This window comes from Sus scrofa, chromosome 5 (assembly GCF_054392235.1).
Source record: "Sus scrofa isolate SSC_HxYL_T2T_F1_AM1 chromosome 5, Sscrofa_HxYL_maternal_Yorkshire_Landrace_v2.0, whole genome shotgun sequence".
NCBI classification, from domain to species: Eukaryota; Metazoa; Chordata; class Mammalia; order Artiodactyla; family Suidae; genus Sus; species Sus scrofa.
Window position 1 is genome coordinate 69,395,705 of NC_139387.1, and position 20,481 is coordinate 69,416,185.

At 44.4% G+C, this 20,481-nt stretch overlaps 1 protein-coding gene across 6 annotated transcripts in view; it reads right to left on the reverse strand.

The window, feature by feature from the left end:
* Positions 1 to 216: 216 nt before the first annotated feature.
* A2ML1 (alpha-2-macroglobulin like 1) overlaps positions 217 to 20,481 on the reverse strand; it is an 80,439-nt gene continuing 60,174 nt past the window's right edge. For all 6 annotated transcript variants that reach the window (XM_084956788.1, XM_084956789.1, XM_084956790.1 and 3 more), the window contains 16 exons: positions 17,948 to 18,069; positions 17,361 to 17,412; positions 16,662 to 16,745; positions 15,578 to 15,754; positions 15,319 to 15,400; positions 14,501 to 14,657; positions 14,026 to 14,100; positions 13,725 to 13,887; positions 11,454 to 11,668; positions 7,815 to 8,030; positions 7,518 to 7,645; positions 7,243 to 7,333; positions 6,371 to 6,439; positions 2,984 to 3,086; positions 1,972 to 2,013; positions 217 to 362 (listed from right to left, as the gene is read on the reverse strand). In XM_084956788.1, the coding sequence (XP_084812914.1) occupies positions 1,973 to 2,013; positions 2,984 to 3,086; positions 6,371 to 6,439; positions 7,243 to 7,333; positions 7,518 to 7,645; positions 7,815 to 8,030; positions 11,454 to 11,668; positions 13,725 to 13,887; positions 14,026 to 14,100; positions 14,501 to 14,657; positions 15,319 to 15,400; positions 15,578 to 15,754; positions 16,662 to 16,745; positions 17,361 to 17,412; positions 17,948 to 18,069 (1,775 nt within the window). In that variant the 3' untranslated portion in view covers positions 217 to 362; position 1,972. The remainder of the gene's footprint in view (positions 363 to 1,971; positions 2,014 to 2,983; positions 3,087 to 6,370; positions 6,440 to 7,242; positions 7,334 to 7,517; positions 7,646 to 7,814; positions 8,031 to 11,453; positions 11,669 to 13,724; positions 13,888 to 14,025; positions 14,101 to 14,500; positions 14,658 to 15,318; positions 15,401 to 15,577; positions 15,755 to 16,661; positions 16,746 to 17,360; positions 17,413 to 17,947; positions 18,070 to 20,481) is intronic.

Consider the following 20,481-nt stretch of genomic DNA (forward strand, 5'->3'; position numbering starts at 1 on the left):
GAAGAGGCACCCTAGGGGATACAACCCTTGCCATTCCCTCCCCCACAATCCCCTCCAAAAACCTGGCCTAAAAATAATTCTTTCTTTTCTAGCTAATAGCTCCCTGCTCTACCCTTCTTCCTATAGAAATCTTCTGTTTTGTACCACCCCTTGGAGTGCCCTCCTAGTCGCTGGACGGGATGGTCCCCAATGCACGAATCATCTAATAGAGCCAACTTGACCTTCAAATTTAATTGGTTGTATTTTGTTTTTCAGCAAGAGAGGTCACATTGTTTGACTGAATGAGTTCTGCTTAAAGAGGCAGAAGAATGTTGTCCAGTAATGTCGTGGAGGATTAATTTAGTCTCTTTCCGTCTTCTATCCTGAGGGAAAAAAACAAAGACAGAAGACATCATGATACTCAGAAAGTCTTCACAGAGTTCCCATCGCGGTGCAGTGGAAACGAATCCGACTAAGAACCATGAGGTGGTGGGTTCGATCCCTGGCCTCGCTCAGTGGGTGAAGGATCCGGTGTTGCCGTGAGCTGTGGTGTAGGTCACAGATGCAGCTCGGATCCTGCGTTGCTGTGGCTGTGGCGTAGGCCGGCAGCTGTAGCTCTGATTAGATGCCTAGCCTGGGAACCTCCATATGCTTTGGGGGCGGCCTAAAAAGCAAAAAAAAAAAAAAGCCTTCACAATGATAGAGGAGATTTTTCCTATCAAAACACAGAATGGGATTCTTATTAAAAGCATTACCTCAGGGAAGTAGAATCAGGTAATTTTCCTTTTTTTTTTATGGCCATACCTCAGCATATGGAAGTTTCCGGGCCAAGGGTCAAATAAGAGCTGTAGCTGCTGGCCTAAACCACGGCCACAGCAGTACAGGATCTAAGCCTCAGCTTGCAGCAATGGCAAATCCTTAACCCACTGAATGAGGCCAGGTATCAAACCCTCATCCTCACAGAGATAATGTCATATCCTTAACCCACGGAGCCACCATGGGAACTCTAGAATCAGGTAATTATTACTTTGTCTTAATATTTTTATATAAAAAGATATATCATGTAATGATTATGAACATTTTCAGCCAGGAAAAAAAAAGTACTATTTTAAAAAATCACCTGGAATCCCTCATACAAATGCTTCTGATGTATTAACTTCTGATGTGAACTATGGAGATTATTATTCTCCATTAAGAGTTTAGGACAGGGAGTTCCTTGGTGGCCTACCAGGTTCCTTGGTGTTGTCACTGCAGTGGCTCAGGTTGCTGCTGTGGCTTGGGTTTGATACCTGGCCTGGGAATTTCCATCAACACAGCCAAAAAGAAAAAAAAAAAAATTTAAAAAAGGAAAAAAGGATGGAGTTCCCATAGTGATGCAGCGGAAACGAATCCGACCAGGAACCATGAGGTTGCGGGTTCGATCCCTGGCCTTGCTCAATGGACTAAGGATCTGGCATTGCCATAAGCTGTGGTGTAGGTCGAAGACGAGGCTTGGATCTGGCACTGCCGTGGCTGTGGTGTAGCCCAGCAGAAACAGCTCCGATTGGACCCCTAGCCTGGTAACCTCCATATGCTGCAGGTGCGGCCCTAAAAGGACAAAAGACAAAAGACAAAAAAAAAAAAAAAAAAAAAACCACACAGGAAAAAAGGAAAGTTGACTTTATCAAAAATAAGCTTCCAAGGAGTTCCCACTGTGGCTCAGTGAGTTAAGGACTTGATGTAGTCTCCATGAGGATATGGATTTGATCCCTTGCTTCACTCAGTGGGTTAAGGATCCAGCAATGCTGTGAGCTGTAGTGTAGGCCAGCAGCTACAGCTCTGATTCAACCCCTAGCAGGGGAACTTCCATATGCCACGGGTGCAGCCCTAAAAAGAAAAAGCAAAAACAAAAGTAAGCTTCCAAAGACTATACCAGTAACTCAGAAGGTCTCCTTAACTTCGGAATAATGCCATCTTATGCCAAAAGCCCACCCATCCCTCTTCTGAGCTTACCTCATTCACAAGGATCAGAATACTGAATTGTTGCCTGTTCATCTGTAAAATGAAATGACATATTATTATACTGCAGGCCTCATACATTCAGAGCGAAAATACTACATAAAAGCTACTGCTATAACACTCTTCATAAGATTTCCACAGGCTATATATTCAGAATTACTACAAATTTCTAATCACTGATATGTGCATGCTTATCATAAATTATTAATTTTTTAAGAATACTATATTATTCTTAAAATATTAATAATAGTCATTAGAAAATATTGGTTTTTTGGTCTATGAACCACATTACGTAAAATATGTCTAGTGCAAAAGACTTTTTTCTTTTCTTTTTTTTTTTTTAGGGCCACATCTGTGGCATATGGAAGTTCCCAGGCTAGGGGTCAAATCAGAGCTATAGCTGGGGGCCTACACTACAGCCTCAACAATGCAGGATCCAAGCTGAATCTGCAACCTGTTTGCAGCAATGCCAGGTCCTTAACCCACTGATTGAGGTCGGGGATTGAACTCCCATCTTCATGGAGACTAGTCAGGTTCTTAACCCACTGAGCCACAGTGGGAACTCCCAGAGGACTTTTTAAAATGGCATATCATTGATGGAATTCCCGTCGTGGCTCAGCAGTTAACAAATCTGACTAGCATCCATGAGGATGCAAGTTTAATCCCTGGCCTTGCTCAGTGGGTTAAGGATCCAGCATTGCTGTGAGCTGTGGTGTAGGTTGCACACACAGCTCAGATTTTGTGTTGCTGTGGCTGTGCTGTAGGCTATCAGCTGCAGTTCTGATTCAGCCCCTAGACTGGGAACCTCCATATGCCACGGGTGTGGTCCTAAAAAGCAAAATGAAATAAAATAAAATAGCCTATCATTGAATTAAAATGTTTTAGGCGATCAAGTAACATAAATATGTGCACTTGGCTTGAAAAGGAGTATTCGTAAATTAAGAGAGAGATCATGAAGAATAAGGCAGAAATATGTTGGGAGATTCGGGTAAACCTCAGCCCTCACCTGGAAGGTAGTAGTCATAGACTCTGATGATTGCTGGTTTGAGGTTGGTGACCAACACACTTTGGCTGATGGTGAAGGTATAGGTCTGAGTCTCCTTACTGAGCTGTGGAGAAGACAGACAAAACACCACATTGGAACGAAAGTCAGAATAACACTGTATGTAATGTGGAGGTTAAAAGACTGTTGCTGTCTTTTTTTTTTTTTTTTAGGGCTGCACCTGCGGCATATGGAAGTTCCCAGACTAGGGGTCGAATATCTGTGGCTAGCCAAGGATACTAGTCAGGTTAACGAACCCAACTAGTACCCATGAGGATGCGAGTTTGATCCCTGGCCTTGCTCAGCTGTGGCTGTGGAGCAGGCCAGCAGCTGTACCTACGATTAGACCCCTAACCTGGGAACCTCCATATGCTGCGGGTGTGGCCCTAAAAAGACAAATAAATAAATAATAAAATACAGTGAGTTTATTATTGTTTTTAAATGACTTGTGTTTCATCTTTTTTTTTTAGGGCTGCACTCACGGCATATGGAAGTTTCCAGGCGAGGGGTCAAATCGGAGCTGCAGCTGCCGGCTATACCACAGCCACAGCAACTCAGGATCCAAGCCACATCTCCAACCTACACCACAGCTCATGGCAACACCAGATCCCTAACCCAGTGAGTGAGGCCAAGGATTGAACCATCATCCTCACGAAGACTAGTAGGGTTCTTAACCCACTGAGCCACAGTGGGAACTCCTAAATGACTTGAGTATTTTAATATTTTTCTCAGTTTTAGTTTCCAATAAGATAAATGTCAATAGATTAACCCATTTCAACATAAGCTCCTTGAGGTCCTTTAAGAGTATATAGGGGTCCTAAAAATATCTTTGGAATGATTGTTCTTGTCAATCATTTAGTTACCATAAAGATTTAAAGTAAATGACTAACATAAACCAAAAGAAAGCTGCGATTGTAGCCTTAATATCTGACCAAATAGAATCTAGGCCAAAAAAAAAAAAAAAGTATATGTGTATAGAAATCTGAGGCAAAGAAATATATATATATATACACATATATATACACACACATATGTAATTAGTGTAAAATAAGGACAGTATAATGCTAGTAAAAGGGAAATTGAATAAGATATGTTCATAGAATACATGCCCTTAATTATGCAATTGAAAAATATCAAGAAAAAACAGAACTGCAGAACTGCATAGATAAATGGTAAAGGACAAATCAACAACTGTAATCAGAAATTTTGGCAAGCTTCTTTCAAAAACTGATAGATTTAGCAGAAAAAATGAGCGGAAATAACAGACATGAACAACAGAAATAATGATCCTGGACTTTTAGACCTAGATCCAATCCATACCCAAGAGAGAGGGAATGGACATTCTTCTGGAGAACACATGAACATTTCCCCCAAAAAAGACCATATAGTAGGTCAGAAAAGAAAGTTCAATGCATTTCCAAGGCTTACTATCATGATCTCATACCATAATGCAATAAAATTTAAAATTAGTAACAGAAGGATGGCTTCAAATATCCCATGAATTTAAGAAAAAAGATATATTGGAGTTCCCGTCATGGTGCAGTGGTTAATGAATCCGACTAGGAACCATGAGGTTGCGGGTTCGGTCCCTGCCCTTGCTCAGTGGGTTAACGATCCAGCCTTGCCATGAGCTGTGGTGTAGGTTGCAGATGCAGCTCTGATCTGGCGTTGCTGTGGCTCTGGCGTAGGCCAGTGCCTACAGCTCCAATTAGATCCCTAGCCTGGGAACCTCCACATGCCATGGGAGCGGCCCTAGAAAAGACAAAAAAAAAAAAAAAAAAAAAGAACAAAATGGTAATAAAAACAACACTTGTCACAATTTGAGGACAAAGCTAGAATATCCTCAGAAGGGAGTTCCCATCATGGCACAGTGGAAACGAATCCAACTAAGGTTAAGGATGCCGCTTGGACCTGGCGTTGCTAAGGCTGTAGCTCTGATTAGACCCCTAGCTGTGGGTGCAGCCCTAAAAAGCACACACACACACAAAGAATATACTTAGAGGGACATTTATGTTTCAAATTCATCAGAAAATAAGACTAAAAGTAAACAAATTCAGCATTCAATTTAAGAAGTTAGAAAAAGAATAACAGAAAATATCCTTTCCTCCTCCCTTCAGCCCAAAATTAAGAAGAAAGGAAATAATAAAGGAAGAAATTAATGAAACAGAGCACCCAAACCAAGCCAGCAAATTACAGAAAAGCAACAGAGAAAAGGAATAATACCAAAAGTTCCTTTTGTTAAATGTGAATAAGATTGTCTTCTAGTGAATCTGATTAAGGGAAAAGAGAAAAGATACACAGGAGAAAAAAAATCACATGTAATCCAATTGGCTTTATCTTTTTTTTTTTTTTTTTTTTTGTCTTTTTGCCATTTCTTGGGCCGCTCCCGCAGTATATGGGAGGTTCCCAGGCCAGGGGTCCAATTGGAGCTGTAGGCACCGGCCTATGCCAGAGCCATAGCAACATGGGATCCGAGCCGCGTCTGCAACCTACACCACAGCTCATGGCAACGCCGGATCGTTAACCCACTGAGCAAGGGCAGGGACCGAACCCGCAACCTCATGGTTCCTACTCGGATTCGTTAACCACTGTGCCACGACGGGAACTCCCTGGCTTTATCTTTTTCTTTTTTTTTTCCTTGGCTGCACCCACTGAATGCCGAAGATCCCAGGCCAGGGATTGAATCTGAGCCTCAGCTGCAGCCTATGCTGCAGCTACGGCAACATTAGATTGTATAAACCACTGGGCCGGGCCAAACCTGCACCTCCGCAGCAACCCGAGCACGCAGTTGGATCTTTAGCCCACTGAGCCATCAGAGAACGCCCACTCCTAGAAATTTTTATTATTTTTATTTATTTATTTATTTATTTTGCTTTTTAGGGCTGCGCTTGCAGCATATGGAGGTTCCCAGGCTAGGGGTCTAATCAGAGCTACAGCTGCTGGCCTATGCCACAGCCACAGCAACACCAGATTCGAGCCACATCTGTTACCTACACCACAGCTCATGGCAACGCCAGATCCTTAACCCACGGAGCCAGGCCAGGGATCGAATCCGAAACCTCATGGTTCCCAGTAGGATTCGTTTCCACCGCGCCACGGAGGAACTCCCTAGAAATTTTTAAATGACATTGATGGCTCCATTTTGCATCTGTTAGACAGTACTGCCCTGGAGATGCACAAGAGTATTTTATGGCACACCAGCATTGGTAAGATTCATCCCATGGTTGTGAACTCATTCTCTCACTTTCTTCATCTTCGTGTATGGGACACTAGTAGATATAGATTAGAAGGGAAGTCGCAAAGATACAGCACAAAGCAATCAACCTCTTTTGTTTAGTCCCCGATACCTACCTCTTCCAGGTAGATGTTGAGTATGTCATTTCCAGATTCAACCTTCCTCACCAGTGGTTGCTGGAGAAGCTGAATAAGAAAGGTGGAAAAAAAGGAGATTAAGAGCCTGAGACTTCACTATTCCCTAGGGTAAACTTCCAAAGCTCTGCCATGATCAAGGAAACAATACATACTCTGGAAAAAGTAAGAAAAAGGAACCAAGACTGTAAGAGGTTCCATGTCATATGTCTGCTGCATCTCTGTAGCCCATTTAGATAAGATAAGCATGAGTTCTAGATATAAACCATGAGGCCAACCAGGTTTTCTTGTTTTTTTTCCTAGGGCCACATGTGGCAGATGGAGGTTCCCAGGCTAAGGGCTGACTCGGAGCAGCAGCTGCTGACCTACACCAGAGTCACAGCAACGCAGGATCTTTAACCCATTGAGCGAGGCCAGGGATCAAACTCGCATCCTGATGGATACTAGTTACCACTGAGCCAAAGCGGGAACTCCCCAACCAGCTTTTTATTTTTTTTTATTTCTTATTTATTTATTTATTTATTTTTTGTCTTTTTTGCTATTTCTTGGGCCGCTCCCGCAGCATATGGAGGTTCCCAGGCTAGGGTTGAATCGGAGCTGTAGCCGCCGGCCTACGCCAGAGCCACAGCAACTCGGGATCCGAGCCGCGTCTGCGACCTACACCACAGCTCACGGCAACGCCGGATCTTTAACCCACTGAACAAGGGCAGGGATCAAACCCGCAACCTCATGGTTCCCAGTGGGATTCGTTAACCACTGAGCCATGACGGGAACTCCCCCAAACAGCTTTTTAAAAGATAATGCTGGCCCCCCCCCTCAGAGCTGGTTAAATGAAGAAGATAAAAACAACTTACTAACAGATTGGTCCCTTCCTTGGGACTGAACCCCGAAAGCATATTTACTTCCACGATGGCCATATTGGAAGAGCTGCGGCTCCCCACATAACTGAGAGCAAAAAAAGCTGTGTGAGCCATTATCTCCCCCCCCAGCACACTCTGGGTCTGCTTCACACACACACACACACACACACACACACACACACACACACACACACACACACAAACAACACAAGCACTCCAGCTCAGCTACTATGACCTAGGCACCCCCGCCCCACCTCCACTGTCCTCACCTGGTGTGGACCGTCAGAGCCAAGGATCGAGGTGACGTTTGCTGCTTGCATTGATCTTTCCCTATTTCCACACTAAGCCTAAAGGCCTCCACACTTTTAGGAGGGAGAATATTATATCTCAGCACCATCTAGCAGGAGGAAGCAGATAATCAGATCAGAGTTGGGAAGCATTTAAAAGATTGTACAGTTCAAATGGCTTTCCTTACATCTAAGACGGAGAGAAGGTTCTAAGGGAGGCAGAGGTGCCCTCAGCCTCTCTTTTCCAACGCACATGAGTCCTCCTGGACCTCTGCTCACCTGCACATAGACACAGCCCAAGCCTGAGGCCTCCACGGTATACACTCCAGGGATCTTGGGCAGAGACTCCTGCTGAAACACCAACCGGTTGGCGGCGTGAACAGTGAAAGTGCGCTGGAAATTCGGAGTGGATTTTACTGCCAGGGTGACCTCCTCAGATGGCTCGTAGGCAGTAGTGGCGTATTTGGCAAGAGCTTGCAGAGCAACTACAGTATCCTGAGGAAAACAATCGGGCACATGCTTACCATTTTGTGAGCCACCAGAACTAACCCCCAGCAACCCTATAATCCACACACCTGGTTGTTGTTCGCTAGCTTGGATGTTACCTCCTCTCAGTATCTAAGAACCACATTCATCAGTGTTGGGGAAGCTGACATAGAAACCATAATATCTTCCTGTCTAGAAAATCACCATCAAATAACTAGGTCCTACTGTATAGCACAGGGAACTATAGTCAATATCCTCTGATAAACCATAATGGAAAAGAATATGAAAAAGAATGTATGTGAGAGTTCCCCAAGAGGTTGTGGGTTCAATCCCTGGCCTCACTCAGTGGGTTAAGGATCTGGCATTGCCGTGAGCTATGGTGCAGGTGGAAGATGCGGCTCGGATCTGGCATTGCTGTGGCTCTGGCGCAGGCTGGTGGCTACAGCTCCGATTCAACCCCTAGCCTGGGAACCTCCATGTGCTGCAGGTGCGGCCCTAAAAAGACAAAAGACAAAAGACAAAAAAAAAAAAAAAAAGAATGTCTGTATACGTATAACTGAATCACTTTGCTGTACCTCAGAAATTAACAAAATTTATATAAACTAAAGCCAAGGGAAAGAAAAAAAAAAGAATGAGGTATTCAAAATGGTCACATGTCACTCTGTGATAAGAATATCTACAGGCTCAAAACTTTGTAGACTATCTACAGCAGAATAAAGGAACCCCACTTCTCCTATCCCAAATGAAAAAGAATAGTTGTATTTATTTTTATTCTCTTATTTTTATTTTTTTGGCCATGCCCACAGCAGACAGAAGTTCCTGGGCGAGGAATCAAACCCAGGCCACAGCAGTGACAATGCTGGATCCTTAATCCACTAGGCCACCAGAGGACTCCATAACAGTCATATTTAGGCATCACACTCATATAAAGTTAGGAAGATAGGTCACCAACCTAGAGGAAGCTGCAAACAAGTTAATCTGTGCAGCTTGACCATCTACAAATATATGTTTGCCTGCTCTCTGTGAAGTGGAGCTAAGGAGAGCTTTATTGCCTGGGAATGTGGAAACAATTCAAGAAATGGGATCTTACCATTGTCTGAAAACCAAAGTGGGTGATATGTGACCTCGGTAATAGCCAAGGATTTTATTAAAAAGCAGCTCTGACATATATCTGTCACTGAGAGTTCTAAACATTTCATCCACTGCTTTCTAAAATTATATATTATAATTATTTAGGGCTCAGCAAGAAGAAGGAAGTCTTTCCTGATCTTTGGCCAAGAATTTCCCTGAAATCAGGATGCATAGTACCATATAATTTTTTAAAAATCCAATTAAGTCATTACCATTTTCAAGGTCGGTGCTCTTAAACATCTTCATCAGATACTCTATCTATTAAAATCTGTTCATTCTTCCAGGTCTAATTTACATGTTATGTCCTCAGTGAAACTGTCCCTAATTTCAACAAGTCAGACTATAGTCACTATGAGAACAAAAAATATGTTTTCTTTTCTTTTTTTTTTCTTTTGTCTTTTTAGGGCCACACCCAACGGCATATGGAGGTTCCCAGGCTAGGGGTCTAATCAGAGCTGTATCTGCTGGCCGACACCAGAGCCACAGCAACGCCAGATCAGAACCGAATCTGCAACCTACACCAGAGCTCACGGCAACACCGGATCCTTAACCCACTGAGTAAGGCCAGGGATCGAACCCACAACCTTATGGTTCCTAGTCGGATTCGTTTCCACTGTGCCATGACGGGAACTCCAAAATTATGTTTTCTTGTTTACTTCTGTATTATCAGTGATGTGGAAAGAGTAGATATTTATGAATTAAAGCCTACTCTCTTTGTGATCTTCTAACATGATTTTTATGATGTTATTTGAATTTGTCACACAATTCCACCCTTCCACTTCCACTCCACTAATCCTATTTCTCCTTACCCCTAACCTAGATAAATGATATACTCTCCTGATCTCCTCAAATCCAGTGTCTCCCTCCTCTAAACCACTCCATACGCCAAGTGACAGGTTAATCTTTCTGAAACAAAGTTTAAAAAATTAAGAGCTCTTCGGAATTATACAGAAACTGAGTCTGATATGCAAGGCCCTTCATACTATGAAGCTACCCTGCCTTTCCAGTTGAGTCCCATAATGTTCTAGATTAACCTGTTTTCCCAATAGCTATTCTAAAGTCTTGCAAATGAGTATCTCTACTCACACCATGCTGTCTTCCTTTCCATAGCTGCCTACTGCAATTTTTTTTTTTTTTGTCTTTTTAGGGCTGCACCCGAGGTATATGGAGGTTCCCAGGCTAAGGGTCTAATCAGAGCTACAGCTCCTGGCCTATGCTACAGCTGCAGCCACAGCCACTCAGAATCCAAGCCACGTCTTTGGCCTACACCACAGCTCACGGCAACACCAGATCCTTAACCCACCGAGCAGGGCCAGGGATTGAACCTGCAACCTCATGGTTTCTAGTCAGATTTGTTTCCACTGAGGGACAACAAGAACTCCTGCCTACCCAAATTTTACATGTCCTTTAAGTGCTTCCTCTAATGCAATTCCCTTCTGGAGACTTTTCTTTTCTTTTCTTTTCTTTTTTCTTTTTTGTCTTTTCTAGGGCCGCTCCCATGGCATATGGAGGTTCCCAGGCTAGGGGTCGAATCAGAGCTGTAGCCACTGGCCTACGCCACAGCCACAGCCATAGCAATGCAGGATCCAAGCCATGTCTTTGACCTACACCACAGCTCACGGCAACACCGGATCCTTAACCCACTGAGCGAGGCCAGGGATCGAACCTGCAAACTCATGGTTCCTAGTCGGATTTGTTAACCACTGAGCCACGACACGAACTCCTGGAGACTTTTCTTATCCCTCAAGCTCATGAGGGCTCTCTCTCCCTCTTCAATTTTTTGAAGGTACAAAAATCCAATATTTCGTACCTTTTGTATCTTAGTTCTATAACCAGATTTTGCTTTGTAAAATATACAAGTTTTCCTAGCTTTCCTTCTAGATGGGAAACTTTTTAAAGTAGAGACTATATCATACCAGCTTTCCAAGACCTGAAATAGAAGGAGGTATGCCCAAAAAATCTTGCTTTCATGAAGCTTACAGACCCCATAATTGGCTCTCTCATTTGTGACTGTGTAAATTTAGCCATATTTATTTATACATGTTCTCTTTACATGTAAAACATGGATCTCATGATGTTTCCTACTCTACAAAGAAAGAGACTTAAATGTATATAGTGCCATTTATGTGCTCATGTGACCCAATTTTATGGATCCCTCTATGTATTTTTCACATGCTTTCTCTCCCTTTCTATAGAATGATTAGTCCCTGGACCAGAGGGCAAGGGCTACAGTTTTTCTTCTCTATCCACATAGGCTCTAATGCTACCTGATAAGTGAAAGTAGGAGCGCAGGGTATTTACCTGGGTGGAAGAGAAGCCTCCATACGCATTTTGCTGCTTAGTCAACCAAGCCACTATGCCCGTGGCCTTGGCTATCTCCTTTTGAGTCAGATCAGCTTTGCTAAGCCAGGCCAACAATGCATATGCTGTGAGTTCCACTTCTACAGCCTCAGGCTCAGACCAAGGGCTGGCATTTGATGACCTGGTAGGTTTCTGGCTCCAGTGAATGGACTCTCCTATGGAGAAAAAAAGCATAACTAGGAAGGTCCTGGAAGGAAATGACTTTCCCGTATTGAACACTGAGAAAATATATTTTTTGTCCTCATAGCAACTATATTCTGACCAGTTTCACTGAGGATGTAACATGTAAATTAGACCTGGAAGAATGAACAGATTTTAATAGATAAAGTATCTGGCGAAGATGTTTAAGAGCACTGAGCCATACCGTAAATCAGAGAAAGTACCAACCAAAACTAATCATGAGTTAGAAAAAAAATATATTTCTCAAGTCTTCTGATTTATTAGCCATAATGCACATGCAACAGGTGTACATATGCATATGTGTGGGTGTGTGTATACCCACACATAATTCCCCAGGGTAAAGCTAGCAATGACATCAAAACCACCCTTGTTAATTTATAAATTCTAATGCTAATGGATATAGGTAAGTAGAAACTTCTTATAAGAATCTTATGTTTGGGGACTTTTTTTTTTTTTTTGCTTACAGAATTTTTTAAATTTTCAGCATCTATTTTACATATTAAGAAGAATATGTTCTACAAAGAGTAAACTAAAGTTTTAAAGAATGTGATATTTACCAGTAAAATAAAATAAAAACAAAAGTACAAGAAAAAAAAAAAAGAATAAAAATGGCAGGACATGCATAAGAACTCTGAGAAACCATAGCAGAAATGCTAATGAGGGCAAGCAAATAGAATAGGGGACCAAATCCAAACTCTATGACAGCCAAGGCAGCAGGTAACTTGAAGACAAAGGACAGCAAGAAGAGAGGAAACCAGAAGTCTAATTAAATATTGGTTTAGAGATAATAAATACATAGCCTGCAGGAAGCAATCTAATTAGAAGAACAAAAGAAAACAAGTGAACCTGCATGCAAAGTAATGGAGAAGAGACAGTGACATCAAATCAATATACAAGGGAGTAAGTATAACTCCACCCAGTGTCGGAGACTCCCATTCCGGGATAGAGTTGCTTATACACAGGCAACAGAACTATCCAGAACCCACGTGAGAGGGCAACTCAGCAATGACATTCCTATAAATGAAAGCCGCGATTACATTTCTGCCTGGAAGTATAATACTTTTTTTCCTTTTTATGGCCACACCTGCAGAAGATGGAAGTTCCCATGCAGGAGTTGAAACAGAGTTGCAGCTGCAGGCCTACCCCACAGCCACAGCAACACTGGACTGGAGCTACCTCAGTGATCTACACCACAGCTTTCGGCAATGCCAGATCCTTAACCCACTGAGGACAGGCATTGAACCTGTATCCTCATAGAGACTACTTTGGGTTCTTAAGCCACTGAGCCTCAAAAGGAACTCTGGAAGGATAATTTTATTTATTTATTTGCTGTTTAGGGCTGCACCTGTGAGACATGGAAGTTCCCAGTCTAGGGGTTGAATGGAGCTACAGCTGCCAGCCCATGCCACAGCCACAGCAACTTGGGGTCCAAGCTGTGTCTGCGACCTATGCCATAGCTCACGGCAACACCAGATCCTTAACCCACTGAGCAGAGCCATGGATCGAACCCGAATCCTCATAGATACTAGTTGGATTTGTTTCCACTGTGCCACAATGGAAATTCCAGGAAGTATAATTTTCAATAAACAGCTAGGTAAATAAAACGCATTAATATCTTATTTACAGGATCTGTTAGAATATAAAATATTATTCTAAATACATCCAAAAGTTTGAAAAGGATCTTGAGAAATCTCTAAGTTTTAAGTCTCAGAGACTTATCCAATCAACCTCGGTGATTTTACACCAAAGAATTGTTATACCCGCAAAAGGGTGATTCTACGATGCCAATGCGTTTTCTGACTAGCTTCTGCCATCTACTTTCTCTTCATGTTAAAAATATAACATGCCTTAGAGGACTTTCCAGGGCTTTCCCATGAAATTCTCCACAGTGATTTTATGACTTAACTTTTACTGAAATGAATCTGAGAGTTGAATGTATGTGAGATTCTGGAAACTGGGAAAATTTTTCACATATTTTCAGCATATTTTCATAATTTAAAAAAAAAAAACACTTTAAAATAGCCAACATACCTGAAATGATAGCCTGTTGGTCTAGCTTTTCAAGAAGCATGTTTCTAAGGTCCATTTCCCCAGCCAGGGAGAAAGTATAAGCTAACAGAGCCTGTGTGTAGAGGCTGGTAGTGGAGGAAGCAGAATTCTTGAGACACTGCAGGCCCTGACTCACCATTGGGTCCTAAAAAGCAAAGATGGAGAACTGAATTTATAAGGCATCCCTTTTAAAATAGAAAGTGATAAGGAGGTCATCCTGTCCTCTTTTGAGTTTAAAAGGCTGCATAGGGACAAGAATAGGCAAATTGCACCAGAAACTCACATCTCTGGTCTTTCCCATTTCCAGCAATGCGGCTGTGATGTAGGCAGTCAAGGAGACCTCGTCATCAACTCCACCCTGGAGGAAAAGGGAGACAGGAAGTCAGAGCAGCAGCAGCATAGGCAAGAACTGTGTGCAAATTGAAAAACAGTGTCCACTCTGAACAGATAAATTTGTTTGTTTGTTTTTGGTAATAGCACGCCTTTCCACAGGCAGACTACAGCCCCAAGCCCTCACGACACACAATAGGGGGAAAACTGGCTGGTCTTCAATAACTGCACAGCCTTCAATCTCACTTTACAGACATGGATGCTGAGGCTCAGACTGGTGAAATCTGTTGTCCAAGGTCACCCAGAGGCAGGCCTAAGGCCTGAGGATCACCGGCTCCAAGCCCAGTGCTCTCCTGATTCTGCCCCATCAGAGGTACAAGTTGCTCCCAGACACAGCAGTGGGCTGCAGACCCTGGGCAGATCCGCACCTTCATAGCTGTGTGAAGGAGCTTTCCCACGTTGGCGTAGCAGCCGCTGGAGAGCTGGTTTCCCGCCATCCACTTAAGAGCATCCTCAATGTTCTTGTCATCAATGAAGATGAATTTCTGAGCCTGGCCAAAGCATTTGGTGACGAAGGCTGTCAGCCTATATGGGTAAAGAGGGACATGTGGCATGCAGAGGGATTTCCAGGCAAGGGGGCAGCAGTTCTATAATTTATTCTGGTATCTGGTTCCAAGGGGGAGTTGAAGGAACATAATGCCATGCGAAGCCTGGAAAAGGGAGGCATTAAGAGGCATTCATGGAGTTCCCGTCATGGCGCAGTGGTTAACGAATCTGACTAGGAACCATGAGGTTGCAGGTTCGATCCCTGGCCTTGCTCAGTGGGTTAAGGATCCAGTGTTGCCGTGAGCTGTGGTGTAGGTGGCAGATGGGGTTCAGATCCCACGTTGCTGTGGCTCTGGCGTAGGCCAGTGGCTGCAGCTCCGATTAGACCCCTAGCCTGGTAACCTCCATATGCTGCAGGAGCGGCCCTAGAAAAGGCAAAAAAAAAATAATAATAATAATAATAATAGTAATAAATAAATAAAATAAGAGGCATTCATAAGGACAAGAATGAGGAGGTACAGGGGCAGGGAGAAGGGGGAGAGGCTTGACCATACCGAGGCTGAAGTAAACAGCCCTGAAGCAGTAGAGGAGAGAAAGCAAGCAGGAATGGGGTTAAGAAGAGAGACAAAGGGATTGTTCCAGAGGGGTCAGGCATCAAGCTCTGGGGGTACAGAACTCACTGGAAATTGGGCAAAATTACCATGTGTTTCCACTTCCATCCCTCTCCCCAAAGGCACTGTAGGAGCCGTCGCTGTGTTTGTACATCAGCTCCCTCTGGTACCCTGGGAAGTCAGATGTGGTTTTAGATGACAATGACAACTTCAAAACACACCCTCCCCCGCCAAAACCCATCGCTTTCAAGGATGAGGGACACTTCAGGGGCTGAACGTCCCTGTGTCTTATTCACCGATCAGAGGCCTTAGAGAAGGTGTCCAAGAAGAAAGAGGGAACCAGCTCACCTAGCTTCAGGTAACCCACGGCCCGAGAGCGGATTTCCTCAGTCAGCAGCCCGGACTTCTCCAGGTACTGCAAGACATAGATGATGGGAGCAAACAAGACCATGTTCTGCTCCCCACAGCCTCTTGGCATCTGCACCAGCTTGTCGAGGTTCTGCAGGGCCGTGCCCATGATGTCTCCTGGGATCCGAAAGGAGAGGGAAAGAAGGTGGTGGGAGGAGAAGGAACCCTTGGGGTTATTATCACTCATTTAACAAACGCAGGTTAGCTATTATTTAATGAGTTCCTACTCTATGGCCTGGGAAACAAGAAATCAAACATAGTCTCCACCGCAAAGAGCTCAGGGTCAGGGCGGCAAACAGTGAAGCCCACCGCCATTCTAATTCATGATAAGGAATTTTTTTTTTTTCTTTTCAGGGCCACACTTGCCGCCTATGGAAGTTCCCTGGCTAGGGGTCAAATTGGAGCTGCAGCTGCTGGCCTATGCCACAGCCACAGCAAGGCGGAATCTGAGCTGTGTTTGTGACCTACACCACAGCTCACAGCAATGCCAGATCCTTAACCCACTGATCGAGGCCAGGGATGGAACCTGCGTCCTCATGGATGCTAGTCAGATTCGTTTCTGCTGAGCCACAACGGGAACTCCATAGTCATTTTTTCTTTTTTAATAAACTCAATGAATTGTTTACGTTTATAGTTGTACAATGATCATCACAACCCAATATTATAGCATTTCCATCCCAAACCCCCCAAAATCCTCATTTTTAAATGGTTACTGAAAACATTTTGCTTCCCCCTCCACCCGATTTTATAGATCACCTAAACCTAAATACATATCAAGCTTCAATGACCTCTAACTTCCTTCTGCCCAGGCTCTTTTCTGTTGTTAACTAGCGTAAACATCTATCTAATCCTATCTGTACCGCACAGGCTGTACTTGCTCACTTTACACAATACGCTCTTCCTCCTTCATCATGTCCAATCTACTGCCCCTTCCTCCAGGTAGGTTCATGGGCCTCAAGCCACACACCCTGGCAGCCTCTGGCCCCATTTTTCCTTTTTGAGCCAAGAATCTCTGGGTGCTTACCCAGAACAGTAATATAAGCCTTAGCTGAATCAGGAACGACATCCACAGGGACCTCCAGGGAGACGGATTCTGAAGCCACGCTTCCTGTGAAAGGCAGAGAAAAGGTGAAACAATAGAAAGTGGAAATAGTGGGGGTTCTCAAGCCCAAACCATAGAAAAACTTGCCATAATCCAGGGTTTTCTGTGCCCAGTGCTTTCTGTGCATTGGAGACAGATTTTTTACCCTAATCACAGCGGTCTTTGCTGAAAATAAATTTGACAGTCCTAATCGGGCTAAACATTCTCTCTCTCTCTTTTTTTTTTTTGTTTTTGTTTGTTTGTTTGTTTGTTTTGCTATTTTAGGGCCACACCCATGGCACATGGAGGTTTCCAGGCTAGGGGTCGAATCGGAGCTACAGCTGCCACAGCCCCAGCAGATCCAAGCTGCATCTGGCAACGCTGGATCCTTAACCCACTGAGCGAGGCCAGGGATCGAACCCACAACCTCATGGTTCCTAGTTGGATTCATTTCTGCTGCACCACGATGGGAACTCCAACATTTTCTCTTCTTCATCCTGCCACTCTGCTAATTGGCCCCATTAGGGAAGGTACCCCTAGATGCTCCTGTCCCTTCTTGTCTTACGTGTTCCTCCTTATGCCTAAGAAAGCCTCCTGTTGCTAAGGGGGTTCTCACACCCACCCCTCTCTGTATTCACCCACCTTTCGGGCACAGCAGTGAGCTGTGTGTCTTCTCCACAAGGACTCCCTCGGGCTGACGTGGAGAGAACAGGGATGGGGGAAAATAACACAGACGAGTATCAGGGCAAGTGGCACTGACAGAACAGGAAGGGGAAGGGAACTGGGGAGAAGGGGCCCTGCTTGGGTCCCTGGGGCTTCACTTAGAACTGGAGAGAACAGAGTTTCTCTCTGACATCCAGAAAGATCCCATTTTAACCCAGGGAGGGGCCTCTCCATAAAATTCTTTCTGGGCTAGAGCTAAGGATAAGTTTAGGAAACCTCGAAGAGGCAGGAGTGGCAATGGGGTGCCTGATAGAATGAAAAAGCCGCTAATAGGAGAAACTAATATTAGTTGAGTGCCTACAAAGTACCAGGTACTGTATTGGGCCATTTCATCGACCATCGGTGCGGGTTAAGCAAATACTTAAGGCAGAAAGGGGTCAGGGACGTAGGGAGGTGAGCCACCAGCTTGGAGCTGAAGTAAGACTTCCGTAGGAGACTAACACACATGGAACATCCCTGCATGGGTGCCGTCTCTACCTCTGAGGCTAGGCCTGCAGAAAACTCACCTTGACCAGAACTGGTTTGATGAGTGTGTCACTCCGGCCCTTCTCTGGAACAAACCCCTTCTGGCCCCCACAGAGCTCACTGCTGTCCAGAATCGTAGTACTGATAGTGAAGTTTATATGACCTGGGAAGAAAGAGGGCGAAAGAAAGACATCCATCCTATTGGCAGAGGTACCAGTGAGGTCTCTTCTCCTCTAGACCAGTGCCTCTCAAATGTAATGGCATCCGAGTCACCTGTAGACCTTATCTGTTTTTTGTTTGTTGTTTTTTCGTTTTTTTTTTTTGTCTTTTTGCCATTTTTTGGGCCGCTCCCACGGCATATGGAGGTTCCCAGGCTAGGGGTCGAATCAGAGCTGTAGCCGCCAGCCTACACCAGAGCCACAGCAATGCAGGATCCGAGCCGCGTCTGCAACCTACACCACAGCTCATGGCAACGCCAGATCCTTAACCCACTGAGCAAGGACAGGGATCGAACCTGCAACCTCATGGTTCCTAGTCGGATTCATTCCCACTGAACCACAACAGGAACTCCCAGACTTTATCTGTTATAAACAAACTCTGACTCAGTAGATCTGGAACAGGGCCCACAGTCTGCAGTTCTAACAAGCTTCCAAGTGTCAATGATGCTGGTCCCTGGTGGTGGGTAGGCAGCATCTAAGGGTCCCCAATGATCCCTGCATCCTGATATTTACACTACTGTGTAATCCCCTCTCCTTGAGAGAGGGCTAAATCCAGCCCACTCACTTCTTTTTTTTTTTTTTTAGGGCTGCACCTATGGCATATGGGAGTTTCCAGACGAGGGGTCAAAATGGAGCTGCAGCTACCAGCCTATACCACAGCCACAGCAATGCCAGAGCTAAGCCGCATCTGCAACCTACACAGTAGCATGCAGCAATGTCAGATCCTTAACCCACTGAGCGGGGCCAGGGATCAAAGCTGCATCCTCATGGACACTGTGTCGGTTCTTAACCTGCTGAGCCACAAGGGGAACTCCCAGTAACTCACTTCTTTTTTCTTTTTTTAGGACCACAACCACAGCATATGGAAGCTCCCAGGCTAGGTGTTGAATCGGAGCTACAGCTGCCGACCTACCCCACAGCCACAGCAATGTGGGACTGAGCCACGTTGTGACCTACAGCATAGCTCATGGCAATGCTGTATCCTTAACTCAAGAAGTGAGGCCAGGGATTGAACCCACATCCTCATGGATACTAGTCAGGTTTGTTAACCACTGAGCCACGAAGGGAACTCCCAGTGACTCAATTCTAATGAAGAAGGTGATACCGAAGCCATAAGATGTCAATTCTGAGGTTAGGTTATAAAAAAAGACTGCTGCTTCTATCTCAGGTACTGTCTTCCTGTTGAGCCACTTACTCTGAAGGAAGCTAGTGTGGTGTCCTGAGGCAGCCCAGTGGGGAAATTCATGGGATGAGAAGCTGAGGGGACCTCTAGTCAACACCTGAGGCCAAGAACTGCATCCTTCAGTCTAACAGTCCATGAGGACCAGAGTCTTTGGAATGAGCTTAGAGGTGGGTCCTCTCCTGGTCAGATTTTGGATGAGAACTTCATGAGAGTCCCTGGGCCTGAGGCACCCAGCTAAGCTGCACCAATGACTGACTCTTAGAAACTGTGTGATAATAAATATTGGCTCTTTTAAGCTGCTAAATTTTAGGTAATTTGTTAAGCAGCAATAGATAACTAATACATCCAAAGACCATACTTTGAGATGCAAGGATTTAATCCAAGAGCAATGACATCTTGTAGGATTATTGTGATGATTAAATGTGTTAATTCATGCAGAACAGTTAGGATAGTGCCTGACCCCTAGCAAGCGTTTGATTAGTTCATGACCATATATCGCTTGTCCTGGCATAAATATTAAAAACTTCCCCTTTCAGAGTTCCTACTCTAGTGCAATGAGATCAGCAGCATCTCTGCAGCGCTGGGACACAGGTTTGATCCCCAGCCTGGCACAGTGGGTTAAGGATCCTGCATTGCTGCAGCAGTGGCTCAGATATGATCCCAGGCCTGAGATCTACATAAGCCATAGGGCAGCCAAAAAAGAAAAAAAAAAAATTCCCTTTTCACACTCAAAATAATCCAGTTTGGAGTTCCCTGACGGCTCAGCAAGTAAAGGACCTGGTGCTGTCACTGCTGTGGCTCAGGTTGCTGCTGTGGTGAGGGTTTGATCCCTGGCCCAGAAACTTCCCCATGCCATGAGTATGGCCAAAAAAAAAAAAAAAAAAAAAATCAATATAGTCCAGCTTGAATAATTTGGGGGTTACATATCAAGGAAAATTTGCTTCTTTCTTTCTTTTTTTTTTTTCTTTTGAGGGCCACATAAATGGTATATGGAGGTTCCCAGGCTAGGGGTCAAATCGGAGCTGTAGCCGCTGGCCTAGGCCACAGCCACAGCAACACAGGATCCAAGCCACATCTGCAACCTGCACCACAGCTCATGGCAACGCCAGATCCTTGACCCACTGAGCAAGGCCAGGGATCAAACCTGCATCCTCATGGAACTCCTGCTTATTTC